At 34.2% G+C, this 15,518-nt stretch overlaps 1 protein-coding gene across 3 annotated transcripts in view; it reads right to left on the reverse strand.

Moving 5' to 3' along the window:
• The window catches only part of LOC118189478 (hemocytin-like), a 728,690-nt gene that overhangs the window by 236,863 nt on the left and 476,309 nt on the right, over positions 1–15,518 (reverse strand). For all 3 annotated transcript variants that reach the window (XM_085820839.1, XM_085820840.1, XM_085820838.1), the window contains exons 57-58: positions 6,395–6,542; positions 4,219–4,376 (exon numbers count right to left, since the gene is read on the reverse strand). In XM_085820839.1, coding sequence (XP_085676965.1) covers positions 4,219–4,376; positions 6,395–6,542 — 306 coding nt within the window. The remainder of the gene's footprint in view (positions 1–4,218; positions 4,377–6,394; positions 6,543–15,518) is intronic.

Here is a 15,518-nt window from a genome sequence, read left to right on the forward strand (position 1 = left end):
ATTACAATAAGAACACAAATTAGAAATGAAACAAGAATTAAAAAATTCAATAAAATAAAAATATAGTAACATAACAATTAATGGAAATCTCAAAAATCAAATATCAACTTAGAAATTTAAGCATCTCGATATATTTGGGAGCTAAAGTAAATACTTGATATAATTGAGAACTAAAGTAAGTAGATGCTCTGAAAGTTATCGATACATCTCTGTCTATATATATGTATAGATAGATATAAAGGTAATTAAGTATCGATAATTAATTCATTTTTATCATTGTATCATTTAACATATATGGGTATTTCGTCATTATCCTTTTACATTTCAAACCTATTACAACACATTAAGAGAAACTCATATTACTTTTCGTATATATTTATACATAGATGATGATGACGAATAAGTTTTAGAAAAAGTGGGAGTTAAACATATATAGTCCTCTAGTGTACAGAGAGGTAGACAGTGCTTCCAAGCCGATGGTAAATGGAGGCAGATGAGGACAGTCGAAGATGGATGATGAGACTTAATTAAAACATCATTTTAGAATTAATATCATGCTTAGCTGCAAAATCTGTGTTTCAGACAAGTGACTTGGACGGAATTTACTCCGTTGCATTTACTGAAGCCTGATAAAACTCTAAGAAACTGATGCTTTGAGATATATTATATTTTATAATTCATTTTTGATTACAGATTAAATAATTTTTCATGTTTTTCTTTAGTTATTTCTTATAGCTATGAAAATATGAATTTTTAAAATAAAAAATAATGTTGAAATATTGTAAAAGAAATAAAAATTCAATTAATATATTCAAAATATTAAATTAAAGATATTTAATAACATATACAGAAGAGAAAACATAAAACACCAAAGTTACTCAAACAGTTGAATTTAGATGAATTTCGAAAGAAAAATATATATTAAAAAATACACGTATTATAATTATAGATAAGTTGTTATGAATCATAATAGCGCAATACCATATTTTTGTATTTAAAAAAAATCAAGACTTAAAATTATTCCCATGGTATATTAAACAAAATATGTGATTTAAAATGAGATTTAAAATGAGTAACAATGAATTTTGTTTCGTCCGCAGAAAATTTACTATCATTTGAAAAATTAGAGATATCTCCTAATTTTTTGGTTATTTCGATTAATATATTGGTCATGTTCAGTATTATTTCTCTGCATAAAAACCAGTAGTCAACAAAGAAAGCTTTGTAATCATAATAAGTTAAAAAAATTAGTATTTTTAAAAGCGTGTCTTGACTAATACAGGAAAGGAGTTTAAAATTGCATAAGTAAAATAATGTTGATTTTAAAAGCCAAAACTGTATTTATGATTATAACGGTTATGATTTCGTTTAGGAAAATGTTTAAAAATATTATATAATATTTGTTTTAAAGATATTCTTATTAATAATATTCTCACTACTCTCTTTTAATTTTTCAAAACATGCTTACTATTTTATGCTAAATTAATTTATTGCAACTCCAAATTATTGCTTGTCTCAAGTTAGCCTATTCGTTGAACTTCTCTTTGATTCCGAATCAGCATCAGATGTTCTCTATTGTTCAAAATGAAATGTTCCTTTAACTGACTGCTTCTAGAACTTTTATTGCCATATTAATTTGGGCTAAAAAACTTTTAATTTGATAATCAAATCTTTTAATGTTTTAATTTTTTTAAAAATAAAAGCAATTGTTTGTCACGATTTTATTCAGCAATTGGTAACAATGTAATATTTACGTATAAAAATTTATGTGCAATTAAATGTGTTTATACAGGGTGGTTATAATTAGAGTGACCCTACTCAGACATAAGTAGAGACCTAAAAACTAATGGTTAAAATTTCGACCAACAGGTGAAAACTTGGCGCATAAAGAACAAAAAAAAACTAGAAACATAAAAGTTTATCCAATGGCAGCATTTGCTTAATGTGCTTTGCACTTTTGTTGGCACATGCTCAAAGCGCGTTACTGCCCAGTAGAGATTAAAGGGTTTCTTGAAGAACTGCAGCAACATGGCACTTTCGGTTCAGGCAGAGTATGTATGTTTCCTCTATAAACGCAATCATTCAGGAATTCTCCGAACCAGAAGTCATAGGAATTCAAATCCGGAGAAGTGGGAGATTAGGTATTCGTAAGACGTTTGGCAATATCCTAGTATCTTTAAAATAAGCAAAAACCAGTTCTTTCATTTGTTGGTCAATATGGAGTGTTGTACCGTTTTGCATGAAAACAGTAGTCTCGAAGTTCTTTTCGTTCTTTTAATGCAGGATTGGCGTAGTAACAGGCAACTATGACGGTACACATTTGAAGGTCTTGGAAGGTACTCTCTTCAAGGAGAGAGGGGCCAAGAATGAAGCTAGCAATAAAATTGCACCAGTCACAAAACGTTCTGTGGTTCTGTGGTTAGCAAGAAGCTCTGGTAACCACAGAAACAGCAGTTTGCAGCTTTATTTGAAATCTGTTTCCATCTTCTTCCCGGCAACACACTAACTGCCCAGTTTCTTCAAATTTAGCAATGACCTTTTTCAAAACATTCTTTTACATAGTTCTTTCTCGTAAGCTTTTCAAACGTTATTATTCTTGCAGTGCAGCTAACCTACCAGCTTTAGTTAAAACTTCTACGGCTCTGATAAACAACTTGACCACTAAAATTTGATCTCTTATTTCTAAAAGCATAGGGGGAAGAACGATTTTACTGCATTGACTACTATCATTTTAAGGAGTTCCTAATTTGCGTAATATACTTTCTACACCGCATAAAAAGCGCCATCTAGTGATCGAAATTTGAACTCCATTTTACTGAAATTTTCTTTTCTCCATGGGCTATCATAGGACATGGATTCCATGTTTTAGTGAAAAACATCCACCAAAGCGGATTCTACAAAGGTCTGCGAACAGTCACTTTATTATAACTACCCTGTACGTAATACAAACTTTCATATGCATATATTTGTGTATATTTGTTTTACATGACTATATTTATGTATATTTGTTTTTTTTTATATATATATGTGTATCTAATTTTTCAGTACGTTTCAATATAAGAAACTGTATGCATATGACTGTTCATATCTTGTCAGGCGAATTGTTAACGAAATATTGTAGAAATGAAAATATCGAACTGCAAAACTCATCCATCTTTGCAGCATTGATCGAAGCATAGCTAAATATAGCGACTTTCTAAAATATCTATTATTTTTCAGAGCTAAGCAGTATGAGTCTAAGACTTTATGCGAATTTGAGGCTGAGATCCGTAAACGAGGAAATTCCTTTCAGTAAATAATTCATATGAGGAATTTCTTTGCGTTGTTCAATAGTCGTTACTAAAATCAGAATGAATTCAGGAAAGATTGAATCCTCTTTAAAGTTCAGTTTCTGTGCAATATTTGTTCTGCAAAACACCTGCGGTTTTTAATATTCTTGATTTCTATCACTCGTTTGGGAAAAAAATATAATGGCTTTTAAAAGCCGTAAGCCTTTTAAAGCCTTTTCTTCATAATGGCCCAGCAATATTGAAAGAAATGCATTAAAGCTGCAGTGTTTCAAAGAAACAACATACTTTATTATATTCACTGAATATTTTCCTGAATATTTATAGTAGATACTGCAAACATTTTAATTTAGTCATCTCATATGTGTCTATGTAGAATGCTTTTGTTTTTTACACGGAAACATTTTAACATCCTTTTGCTAATTTACAAACACCATGTCAAATTACTTAAAAAATTCTTACAAAAGGATTCTTACTAATGATGCTTTACAAACCTTAAGTCTATAAGCAAAGAACTTCTCATATTGAGATCTCCTGTTGTTTGGCGAGAAGCATGGCGAATGTTTTTGTAGTGCCACCACTAAATAGATCTCTGAATGCTAAGCTATCAGCAATTAAGTACTTAAAACAAGATTTGCTATTCTCGACCAGGATATTTAGCCCGTGTGATATCAATGTTTAAACGTAAATATTCTTCGTTTCTCCCACTTCTCTAACTGAAGTAACATTGTCAAACTCGAGAGTTTGAAAGAACCTAATTTTGTCTATTGCCGTTGCTTAAAACCACGTTAATTTAGCAAATATCAACACTGTATGATTCATTACGTAACTTGGCTTCACTTTTAAGTCTGAACATTTTTCAGATAGTATTCACACACACTAATTCGTTAATCAGATTTGATTAAAATGTAATATTATGGAAATTATATACCGCAATAAAGTGTTTCTGATCATATTTTGCAGGTGACCAAGCAGTAGCAGAGGACAAACGGTTTTTTGCTGGCGACATATCATCTGAGACGGATGAAGACGCATAAAGCTGGTAGTCCGTTATAAGTCCATTTTCAATACCCATTGGTTCATGGCAAGCTGAAATAAAAGTGGTATTTATTTTAGATTTTATGGGTGAAAAGCATCGAACATGATAAATAGAAGTAATTTAGTGATCTATAAAGATACATTTAGTCAGAGGTCAGTTTTGTCATAAAACAGGAACATTCGAAATTTTAAAGAGGTTTTAGATTTCGTTTTTAAAAATTTTATAAAATTTATAAATTTCGTGTTTAGCTGTTGCTAACAAATTTTGGAACGTTTATCACTGCTCCTAACTCTATGATAAGAAGGCACAGCTTATGCTGTTATTTCATATAGCAGAGGAGTATGTTCAAGATATGATTTCCTGATTAAATGCTATAGTATTTATGTTAATCAGAAAACTAGATAATTTACGGGGAGTAACAGATGTTCTAAAATTTACATTCATGAAAAAAAGTTACATTTTTAAAGTAAATCAACAAGTACTAGGAGAACAATAGGCATCATTTGAATTGATTCTGTGATATGAACATAGATTATTGAAGCGTTTACTGATATGTTTTAATACATATATCCAATTTTATACCATAATCTAATAGGAAAAACTTAATATACGATCTTTGTATGCCTTTCGTTTATATGTGGTCTTTGTATCTATAACGTTACGTGTGGCATTAATAGAAACTGCAGACAGTAAGTATATTTAATAAATTGGTGACCTTGTTGAAAAACATAAGAATGAAATCTCCTTAAGTCATCCATCCACGCTTCCAGATTATGTTGATTTTCGGTGAAGATGGTGGAGCTAAGAATATGATTGAGCAATAAAAACGACTTTTTGGTGGCAACAACTCCTTCTTGGTATCATCTGAGATGATAGAAGATGCAAAAGCTGGTGATCCAGTGAGGTTTCAAAACTCATTGGATCATGAAGAATATAAGTAACTGTATTAACATATTGTTACTTAACTAAGTTCTTAGAAAACGCTGTACTTCTTATATCTGGTTGCGTCAATGAAGGCGTCATTATGAAAGGATTTAGTATTTTCTGGCGGTATTTATCAAAATGCGCCCGTATTGAATGAGCACAAATTTGATAAATTTTTATGTTGAGATCTCCCATAGAGGGCGTTGTAGCACCCCTCAACTGTGAGAAAAGTTTCGGTTAGAGCGAGAATCGGCGTGGGTTTTGAGAATGTAGTGAATAGTTATGTAACACGTATTTGCTATGTAACTGTACTATGTAGAATAATGTACATAATTAAATCTGATTATTTAATATGTGGAGCAATTTTGAAGCATTGATGGACGATATTTAAAATGAGCCGTAAGGTTTGAAATATAAAGAAATACGAGAATGGGATTTGGATTGTTTTGGATCTCCTGACCCAACAGTTAACGTAAGATTAAAACCACTGAATATTTAAGAGTTTGATCTGTGGTCTATCCCAGACCATCGGGCTGACTGCGTGGTTGGTTTTTGTTGCTTTTCTCCATGTGTAACGTGAGCCAGTTTCTTTTACAAAGTTCTCCACGGAAGCATCTATATTCTTAGAGATATAACACTCATTTGCTTTACCGTATTCGAATAATTTAACAATCTGTTTCCCTTGAATTAGTTTAGCCTGTACACAGGAAGATATTGAATTTGAATATCATATTTGAAGCCAAATGGGTCTTCTCGACATCATAGTTATACTCTAGAACTCGAACTTATGGCATTATTTCCAAAGAATATTTGAAACATTTCCGACCTTTGAATTTTTAAGAATGAGTTTTTCAAAGAATGGTAAGGAGCGTATTTTTAAAAGAATTATCAGCAATTACCCGCGATCAAGGACTTGTGATATTGATTACTTCTATCTATACATTGCAGCTGAGAATTAATAACAATCAAGCTTCTCCTGTCATTTGGTTTTGAAAGTCTTTGGTTTTGAAAATTACTGCATTAAATGCAGTAGTGCTTATCTTAGAAATATAGTGCAGAAATAATTATGTTTTACCTAGGCATTCTTAAAATATATCAAGCATTAAGAAACACATGCCGTAAAAGCAAATCCTCGAAAACTTACGTAGTGGGTGGTAGCATCCGAGAATTTCAATTTGCATGCTTATCCAATTCTTCCATTTCGTGGGTTCTATTCTCAAGAATCTCGTGCGAATCATCGTTGGGAAATAGTTTGTTACCAAAGCAAAGGGATCGTAATTGGCAGAAAACTCCTGTAAGGAAATAATAAAGAAAAAATACTTTAACGTCAAAGCAATATTTTATGGAAATATTTTCAAAATCGATATTGAAACTTTTATTTTATTTCTCTGCTTAACGCTGATTTTTTTAATACCCTTTTTACATATTTTGTCATCAAATAATCACCGTCGAATTTTCATCTTTGCACTTTTGGATAGATAAACGATAATAGCTTTCTAAATGAAGATCTTTTTGAAGTTTCTAATTTAAAATATTGAATTTTGGCGATTGTTCAAATATTGTCATGCATTTGTAAACAAGATGATTTTTAAATCAACTGACGATGAAATCGGACTTCTAAATTAAGTAAAGTTTAAATGAACTGAATGTAAATTTATGCTATCAAATAGCTCAGTATGTAGGGGAGGGGAGAAAATGTTACTTATACTTAATTGCTACTCTGACTGGACTAAGTACCGTATTTATGCGAATCTAATGCGCCATCGAATTTAATGCGCATCCCCATTTTAAAACTTTAAATAATAAAAAAATTGTTTGTCGGTGAATGTAACGCGCATCAATGATATGAGGAATTTATTGAATCTTATTTTATACAACAATGGATTTGTATATAAACCATCAATTAATGGTATGATAATTTTATTTAAATTTAGATACCATATTTTATACAACAATGGATTTATACATAAAGTAGCAGAACATAGAATTAACCTATTAGTGGGTTATTGTCATGTGAAACAATCAATGTTAATTAGCACTACCGTATATACGGTACCTATCGTAAAATATGAACATGAAATAAATCGTAACATTTCTATCTAGCTAACAGTTTCTACAATCAGTGATTAATAGTAAACGTTTTTATTCACTAATGTTTTCATCACTGGAATCCTCGCAGCTCTCTTTGTCAGAAGCAGATTCATTTCTTCTTTCCTCATCATCGTCATCGTCATCCTCGGCGTTCCAGAGCTCGTCATCGTCACTGCCATTCAATGAATTTGAAATGCAGCATTTCTTGAAAGATTTCACAATCAGTGGTGCTTCGATGCTTTTCCAGGCAGCAGAAACCCAGTGTGCAACAATGTGCGGTGCAGCACGCTTAATTTTTTCCTGTCGGGGTCAATACACGGTTTGGCTGACAAAACCATTTTTCGTACTCCGCCTGAACGTACCCCTTAAAAGGTTTATTTATACTAACGTCCAGGGGTTGTAACACAGACGTCATCCCTCCAGGAATGATAACAAGATCGCTGCCTAGGCTGTGCATCTTCTTTATTACGTCGTCGGTGAGATGACCACGAAATGCGTCCAGACAAAGCATTGATGGTGGATTAGAGAGCCTACAGGGACGGCGTTTCCATACATTTCGGAGCCAATCAAGCATTAATGATTCCGTCATCCACCCCTTCTCTTGGTTTCGAATCAGGACATCATCTGGGAACAGCTTTTCATTCTTAGGGTTTTTAGGGCATGTTTTCCGTTTGAAGATTAAGAAAGGGGGAAGTTTGCACCCGTCTGCTGTTATTGCCAGCATCACTGTTACGCGTTGTTTTTCACATCCCGAAGTTTTGATGATAACTTCCTTAGTCCCCTTCTCCGTAATGGTGTAGTTACGAGGCATATCAAACCAAATTGTCATCTCGTCAGCGTTGCCAATTTGCCCCATTGAAAAATTCTTTTCCTTCCGAAGTGTGATGACATACCGCTGAAATGTTAGTAGTTTTCCCTCAAAATCTGCAGGAAGCTTTTGGCATATTGTTGTACGGCGTCTTAGAGATAAACCCATCCGCTTCATAAACCGATCCACCCATCCACGGCTAGCCTTAAACTCTTGTTTCGGTATTCCAAGAACTTCAGCCTCCTCTTTTGCTTTATTTCTTATGGTGTCACTAGTCACAGGTTGTCCATTCTTCCTCCTTTCACGTACAAATTCCAAAACTTTTTCTTCAATTTTAGGGTGTCTTCCTTTGCGAGGGCCAGTGAATTTCTTTCTACTAGCTTTAGTTGCAAACAGTGCCAATTTCTGTTGCCGCCACAAGCGAACATTGCTCTCAGCTACGTTGAACTCTCTCCCTGCCTTTCTATTGCCATTTCTTTCAGCATAAAGAATTACTTTACGTTTGAAAGTTTTGAAAGTGGGCAAACAGAGAAGAATGTCATATGACATTCTTCTCTGTTTGCCCTCCATTTCGTGACTACGTACTCTGCAGTTTGTATCCTCTATGCAATAATGTGTCAACGATAAATGTAACGGTAAATGTAGTCGAGAAATTTGGTTGACGTCATCGGCGAACTTTGAACTCGAATCTAATGCGCCATCGAATCTAATGCGCACCCCAATTTTGAATACTACATTTGTCCAAAAACGATGCGCACTAGATTCGCGTAAATACGGTATTTTTCTTTCCTTCAGAGACAGAATTTCTTTGCTATTCAACCTATCCCCAATCTGTTAAATAAAAATTATAAAATAAGATATATGTAAAAAGTGACTTTAAACAGATCGATTTTAGTGAAATGCGCTAAAAAATTTAAAAAAACATATAATTATCATAATATTCTTGGTACTATGTGACTAAAACTAAAATTGCGAAATTTTTGTATAAGAATTGTATTAAGACATCTACGGAATTTCAAGGAAAAATAGAAAGCAAAGAAATGGCATATATAAAACTTATATATTTAGTTTTGTTAAAATTTCCTTGACAATTTTGATTTAAAATCTTCCAGTTTTAGCAGCCCTACGATTTAATTTTTAGTTCCGTATACTCAAAAATATTATATGATAGCTAAAAGATGTTTTTTATTTTTTAATGCATTTTATTAAATCCAAGTAATTAAAAATTATCTATTATTATCGTATCTGTTATTAATTTAGTTAATCTTGCACTGTTTACTGATTAATTTGCAGTTTCTCATCGTCGTATTTATAACTAGATATACAGGGTGTTTCATAGATCATGGGACAAACTTGGAGGGGATATGGAGCGTACTAAAACATGCATTTTTTGTATAGGAATGTAGTGTCTAATGTGATGGGTTAAGGCAGGAACGGAACAAAAAAAAAAAAAAAAAAAAAAAGACACAAGAGGAAAATGTGTTTATGTATAAAATCAACGCAAAGTGCTTCTTTGCAGCAATACAGTTTTCACAATAAATGTTCAAGAATGGGAACAGTAGGAACTAAAACTGTGATTGGCTGACACTGCAGCGGTAGAGGGCGGTAGTGAGCCGGACAAACCAAGATCCGATGCATCAGAGGATCATTCGCAACTCTGATGTCGAGCGTGATGGGTGAGTTTACGCACAGGGAAAACGCTGACATGCATCTCATGTATGGTGCTGCTAATGGGAATGGCAGAACAAGCGTATGCCGAAGCACAGGCGTATGCCGAAGCACACAATGTTCGAGAGGTTGCATCAGTCTCTGTATGAAAACTGGTCCTTTGAAGCCACCTCTGACAGTAGGAGTGGAAGAAGTGGTGCACGACAACATCGCACTGAAGAATCCATCTTGAATATTGTGCATGAATCACCTCAGACAAGTACAAGAGCTATTGCACGTCGTCTGCAGCTGAGTCATTCCACCGTTTGGAGAGTATTGCATGAAAATGGTTTGCACCCATACCATTTGCAAAGAGTTCAAGCCTTCAAGAGACAGATTACCTTCTTCGAGTTCATTTCTGTCTCATTGCTTCTTGCAGCAGTGTGTGGTGCAGGAGGATTTCCCATCGGATGGAGGAGGCAACTTTCTCACAGGACGGCATCTTCAATATCCACAACATGCACGTGTAGGCAACTCATAATCCACACGGGACAAGTCCACATGCATTCCAAACCCGCTTCTCCGGGAATTGTGTGGGCGGGTATTGTTAACGACTACCTCATAGGCTCATACCTCTTACCTGCACGTACAAATGGCTTATGTTATTATATTTTTCTGCAAGAGGTCCTATCGGAATTACTGCAGGATGTTCCGGCTGTCGTTCGTGATCGCATGTGGCTCCAGCATGATGGTGCACCAGCCCATAACCACGTGCGGGTCCGCAATTACTTAGATGGGTCATTTCCTGGCCGATGGATTTGCCGTGGTGGACCCGTTCGATGGCCACCGCGTTCGCCAGAATTATCCAGCTTGGAATTTTTTTTTTTTTTTTTTTTTTTTTTTTTTTTTTTTGTGGGGCCATCTGAAGAACATCATTTACGAGATTCCCGTTGACCCACTGGAGGATCTCGTTGCACGACTATCCATTGCGGCTGCAAGCGTGCGCGAAATGCCTGTCGTTTTTTAAAATGTTCGTCAATCCTTTCTGCGACGTTACCAAGCATGTATTACTGATGGTGGTCGCAATTTTGAACATTTATTGTGAATACTGTATTGCTACAAAGAAGCACTTTGCTTTGATTTTGTACATAAACACATTTTCCTCTAGTGTCGTTTTTTTTTGTGTTCCTGCCTTAACCCGTCACTTTAGACCCTACATTCCTATAAAAAATGAATGTTTTAGTACGCTCCACCACCCCTCCATGTTTGACCTATGATCTGTGAAACACCCTGTATTAGAAATCGTAGTCTGAATATTTCAATTTGAAATATTTCAGATTTATATGATAACATCTTGCAAGATTTTATGTTAGGGTTAGCTCTGTTAGAGCAACTAGAGTTACTTATATAAAGACATAGTAGAAGTAAGAAGACGGACCAGAAGTAAGTAAGACAGAGTAGAAGTAAGTTACTTATAAAGATAGAGATAGTTATACAGGGTGATTCAGAACTCATCATCAATATTTGGTGGGGATTTAGGGAATAGGAAAAGAAGAAGATTTCACATAGTAATGCATGGGCGCATATGCCATGTAGTAAAGCAAAATGACCCCAGTTCAATGATGGAAAGAACACATAAAGAGGAAGTAGTAAGGAAAAAAAAATATTATCTTACATGTAACATTTCTTTGCATTAGTTTTACAGACTTACAAGAGGTGCTCGAACTGCTGACCATGTGCTAGAATGCATGACTCACAACGGTGTTGCATGGACAACCGGACCTTCTGGAATATGCCTGGCATTTACATGCATTTCTGCAAGTTCTTTCCACATATACCGGTTCACGGTACTTCTGCAAAGTCACCTAGTCAAATGACGTCTCGCTGCACACGTCAAACCGCTGTGCTTATGTATGGAAGTTGTGTCACACAACGCCCTCTACACCACCATGCGTTCGTCTGCGACCATACTTTCCTATGGGAAATCTCCTTCTTTTGCTATTCCTTACCTCCCCACCAAATACTGATGATAAATTCTGAATCACCCTCTAGAAATCCAGCTACACAAAAACATTAGAACATTTATTAAAAGAAATAGATAGGGAACTACTCTTATATGCGCCCTCAAACTCCACGCTGCCATATTACTATCTAAATTGTTTGTCTACATTTCGAACTTTAAGCCTAAAATATCTCCAAAAACGCGGTTTTCGCACATGCAAAAACTACGTTTTGAACACACAATTTAAACTAAAAATCCGAAACAAAAACAAAAAACTTAGATAGCAAAAATGTAAAGTTTCTAACCAAAAATATTTCACATGAATCCATGTACACAGTGATATGTTTGAAATTAAAAAAAAAAAATCCACAAATTGCACATTGTAGGCAACGAACGAATCTACGAACTACGCACACCTCGCTTTAATAAATTAACATAGCAACAATAAATTTCAAAGAATACCCTGTACACAGCGTTCTGTTTCAACGTTAAAAAACATCTACAACTTGCAGAATCTAGGCACTACGCACTAATCAACAAAATAAAATAAAATAAATAAAAGAAATTTCAAACAATTAAAAAAACAACAATAACGACAGAAATTCATACTGAAAAAACAATGAACAAAACATTCTACAAAATGAGAACAAGAATAAAATAAAATGCACTTAGCATGAATGAATGCTTTTTCGAACAGCAGAAATACCAATTTCATACCGCCTTTAACATGCTGCCACTTAATCACTATCGTATTTATATGACAGCCAGACACATTATCCAGAAAATTCATATCATGGTTCACAAATAAATGTTCAAAGCCTTCTTTTCCTAAATCCTTGTAAGATGTCCATCCATCCGAAAAAATAGTTGTACCAGGCTCAATCCACTCTTTAATACACTGCATCAGCGTTTCCCTACTTCTATCATGCACAGCCACAAACATAATCTTCCAGATTCTCTTTCCACACCTCCAAATACCCACTGCCCCTCAACAGGATGGCCACGATAATATTTCCTTTTGCCGAACTTCGATTCATCAAATTCCACCACTTTTATCTTTCCCCCTATCTTCTCAGACATAGAGCATTATACAGAGCAAACTCGTTAACAATTCCAACATGGCACCTTTTAATACTAAATTTCCTTTGCACAATCTAAAATACGCGGCTGAAAATCTTGCCACCACGTCTCTCATTGCAACATAGACCATTTCAAAACACGCAAGACACGAACCAACGAGCAATTAAACTACTCCAGCAAAAGATTTTTCAACGTCAACAGAGTTGCCATAAAACACGCAATCACTCCAAAAACCAGCGCAGAATACATATCGCCACATTTGGTGATATTCGTGAGCATATAAGAGTAGAGCCATAGATAGTTTTAGGTAAAAATAGAAGAAAGATAAGAAATTTAAAAAGTAGATAGGTTTCTATCTACTTTTTAGCTAAAGCTTCAAAATCTCATTGGATCTGAAAAAAAAAAATTACGAAATATACTTCAAGTAAAAAGCGATGTCAATAATAAAGCTTTATTCTATGGATTACAACTCCGCAATGTTGTTCTTTTATAATAATTTTTGCCAAATTGTGTTACATAGGTATACTCTTTATTTCTGTATTAGATTATGTGTTCCAGGTACAGACAAGAATAGGAATAGTAAAGAATTCTTAGACTGAAAAATTTTATTTAGACACTAAGAAATGTACCATTACATATCAATAAGAATGACTTTAATTATGTATAACTTCTAAAACTAAACTAAGCTCAGTGGCGTAACAGCCCTAGCGGGCGAATGCCTGCAGTGCCCCGAAATCTGCTTTCTTGACCATGGGCCCCGGGCTGAGTAAGCATATGCCCTGAACAAGTGGTCAACTTGTCGCAGGACCCCCCGTGTTTAGTCCCCAAGCGAACTTGGTACTCATTTTATCGACCCAAAGGATGGAAATCAAGGGATGAAAGGCTGAGTCGACCTTGTCCCGCCCGGGGATCGAACCCCGGACCTATGGTGCTGCTGCGCGATGCGCTAGACACTGCGCCACCGGGCCTCTAATTACGTATAACAGAAGAGACAAAAATTGAGATTTTTTGCTTGTAAAAATTTAATTTAATTTGCTTTAAATAGAATGCATTTATTCATATATTTTACTTAAATAAATACTATTAAGTTTCAATTTTGTAAGTTTCCTTTATTTCGCGTAATGCACAATATTTCAATCGTCGAATCTGTTTTATTGCTATCTAATTTTACTTTAATATTTGCTTATTACTTTACATTTATTAACGATAATACCACAAACAAAAAATTTTTTTCTTGTCAGTGCTGTCTAATTTGTCTTTATTAAACTCGATTTTGCTTTATCTTAATTGCAAGTTTATAGACAAAATAAAACTGACATCTTCGTCACAAACAAATGTAGTTAATAGAATAAATGTCCAACATAACCTTCAATTTCGTCAAAACGAGCTAGATATATGGAAAATAAACAGATAGATATTAAAATATGAATTATAATTACTTAGATATGTGCTACAGCAGCTTCAGGAAAAAAGAATACATTACTATTAATAAAGCATCCTAATGGAAGTCATTTAAAACTTATATAGCTCAAAATCAATCATAATTACAATGGAAGTTTATACTGAGCAATAAGCTAAGATTATTTTCATTCAAGCTCACACCTACAGCTGAAGAAGCAAAGATGCAGCGAACGTCAATTATAACGAAGAAATATTGTCGATATCCTGATGTTAATTGTAACCAAAGTTTGCTTGTAATTAATTCAACTTCCTTAAATGACAAATGAATACAATACTTGGAGAAAAATTACACTTGACAATTTTTACAAGTTTCCATACATAGTTCAATAACAGAAATTTTACGTGTTACTTCAGTCATTCTTAAAATTCCCCGGACAGTTATTAAATCCTTTCCTTGATTATTAATTATTGTCCTGAGTATTAATTATGCCCTTAAATATCTAGCACAAGATTTCTGACTAGTTCTTTTTAACATTTTAGTTACTCATGGATTCATTTCAGAAGTATTCAGAGTGTTTTTATGCAACATCATACATAAACTAGTTTGATCATATATAAAAGTAATTTTACATCAATAAACAAAATTGCAAGCCTTCTATTAAATAGTTTCCCACTTTAAAATAAAGCACTAAATAAACTATTAAGCTTTGTTTAAAAATTTTAAGCTACACTAATTATAGTTACTATTCTGGGAATTTTTAACGGCCCGTGTAAAGTAACTAACTCTAATTAATTCTCTAATAGTTATAAGTTATTTTCTCCCTTCTTCCAGCATGCATTCGTCTTCGAATTAATTATTTAATTAATTCGTCCCTTCTTCCAGCATACACTCGGCGCGTATTTGAGAGGTCCAGGTTAGAGTCTTGGCTACAGCATTGCTCATTTTTCCTGTCTCTTGCTTCAATATAATCTAATAACTCTACAGTGCCGCCCGAAGAAAAGCTGGTGGACAATAATTCATATTCTCTTGATCTTACCAACATGCGTTCGGAGTGTAACCGGTAGCCCACTCGGCGGGTATTCGAGAGCTCCAGGTTCGATCTCGGCGAGGGCATTGCTAATTTTTTATGTCTCCTGCTTCAAAAAACCTAATGACTCTACATAGAAACTAACTCTAATCCAGTAAGCAGACAAGTCTAGGTCCTTTTTATGGTTACCATACATGTTTCGTCAAGTACT

This window comes from Stegodyphus dumicola, chromosome 7 (assembly GCF_044657685.1).
Source record: "Stegodyphus dumicola isolate Sdum_Otavi_A_Nest chromosome 7, ASM4465768v1".
Lineage (NCBI taxonomy): Eukaryota > Metazoa > Arthropoda > Arachnida > Araneae > Eresidae > Stegodyphus > Stegodyphus dumicola.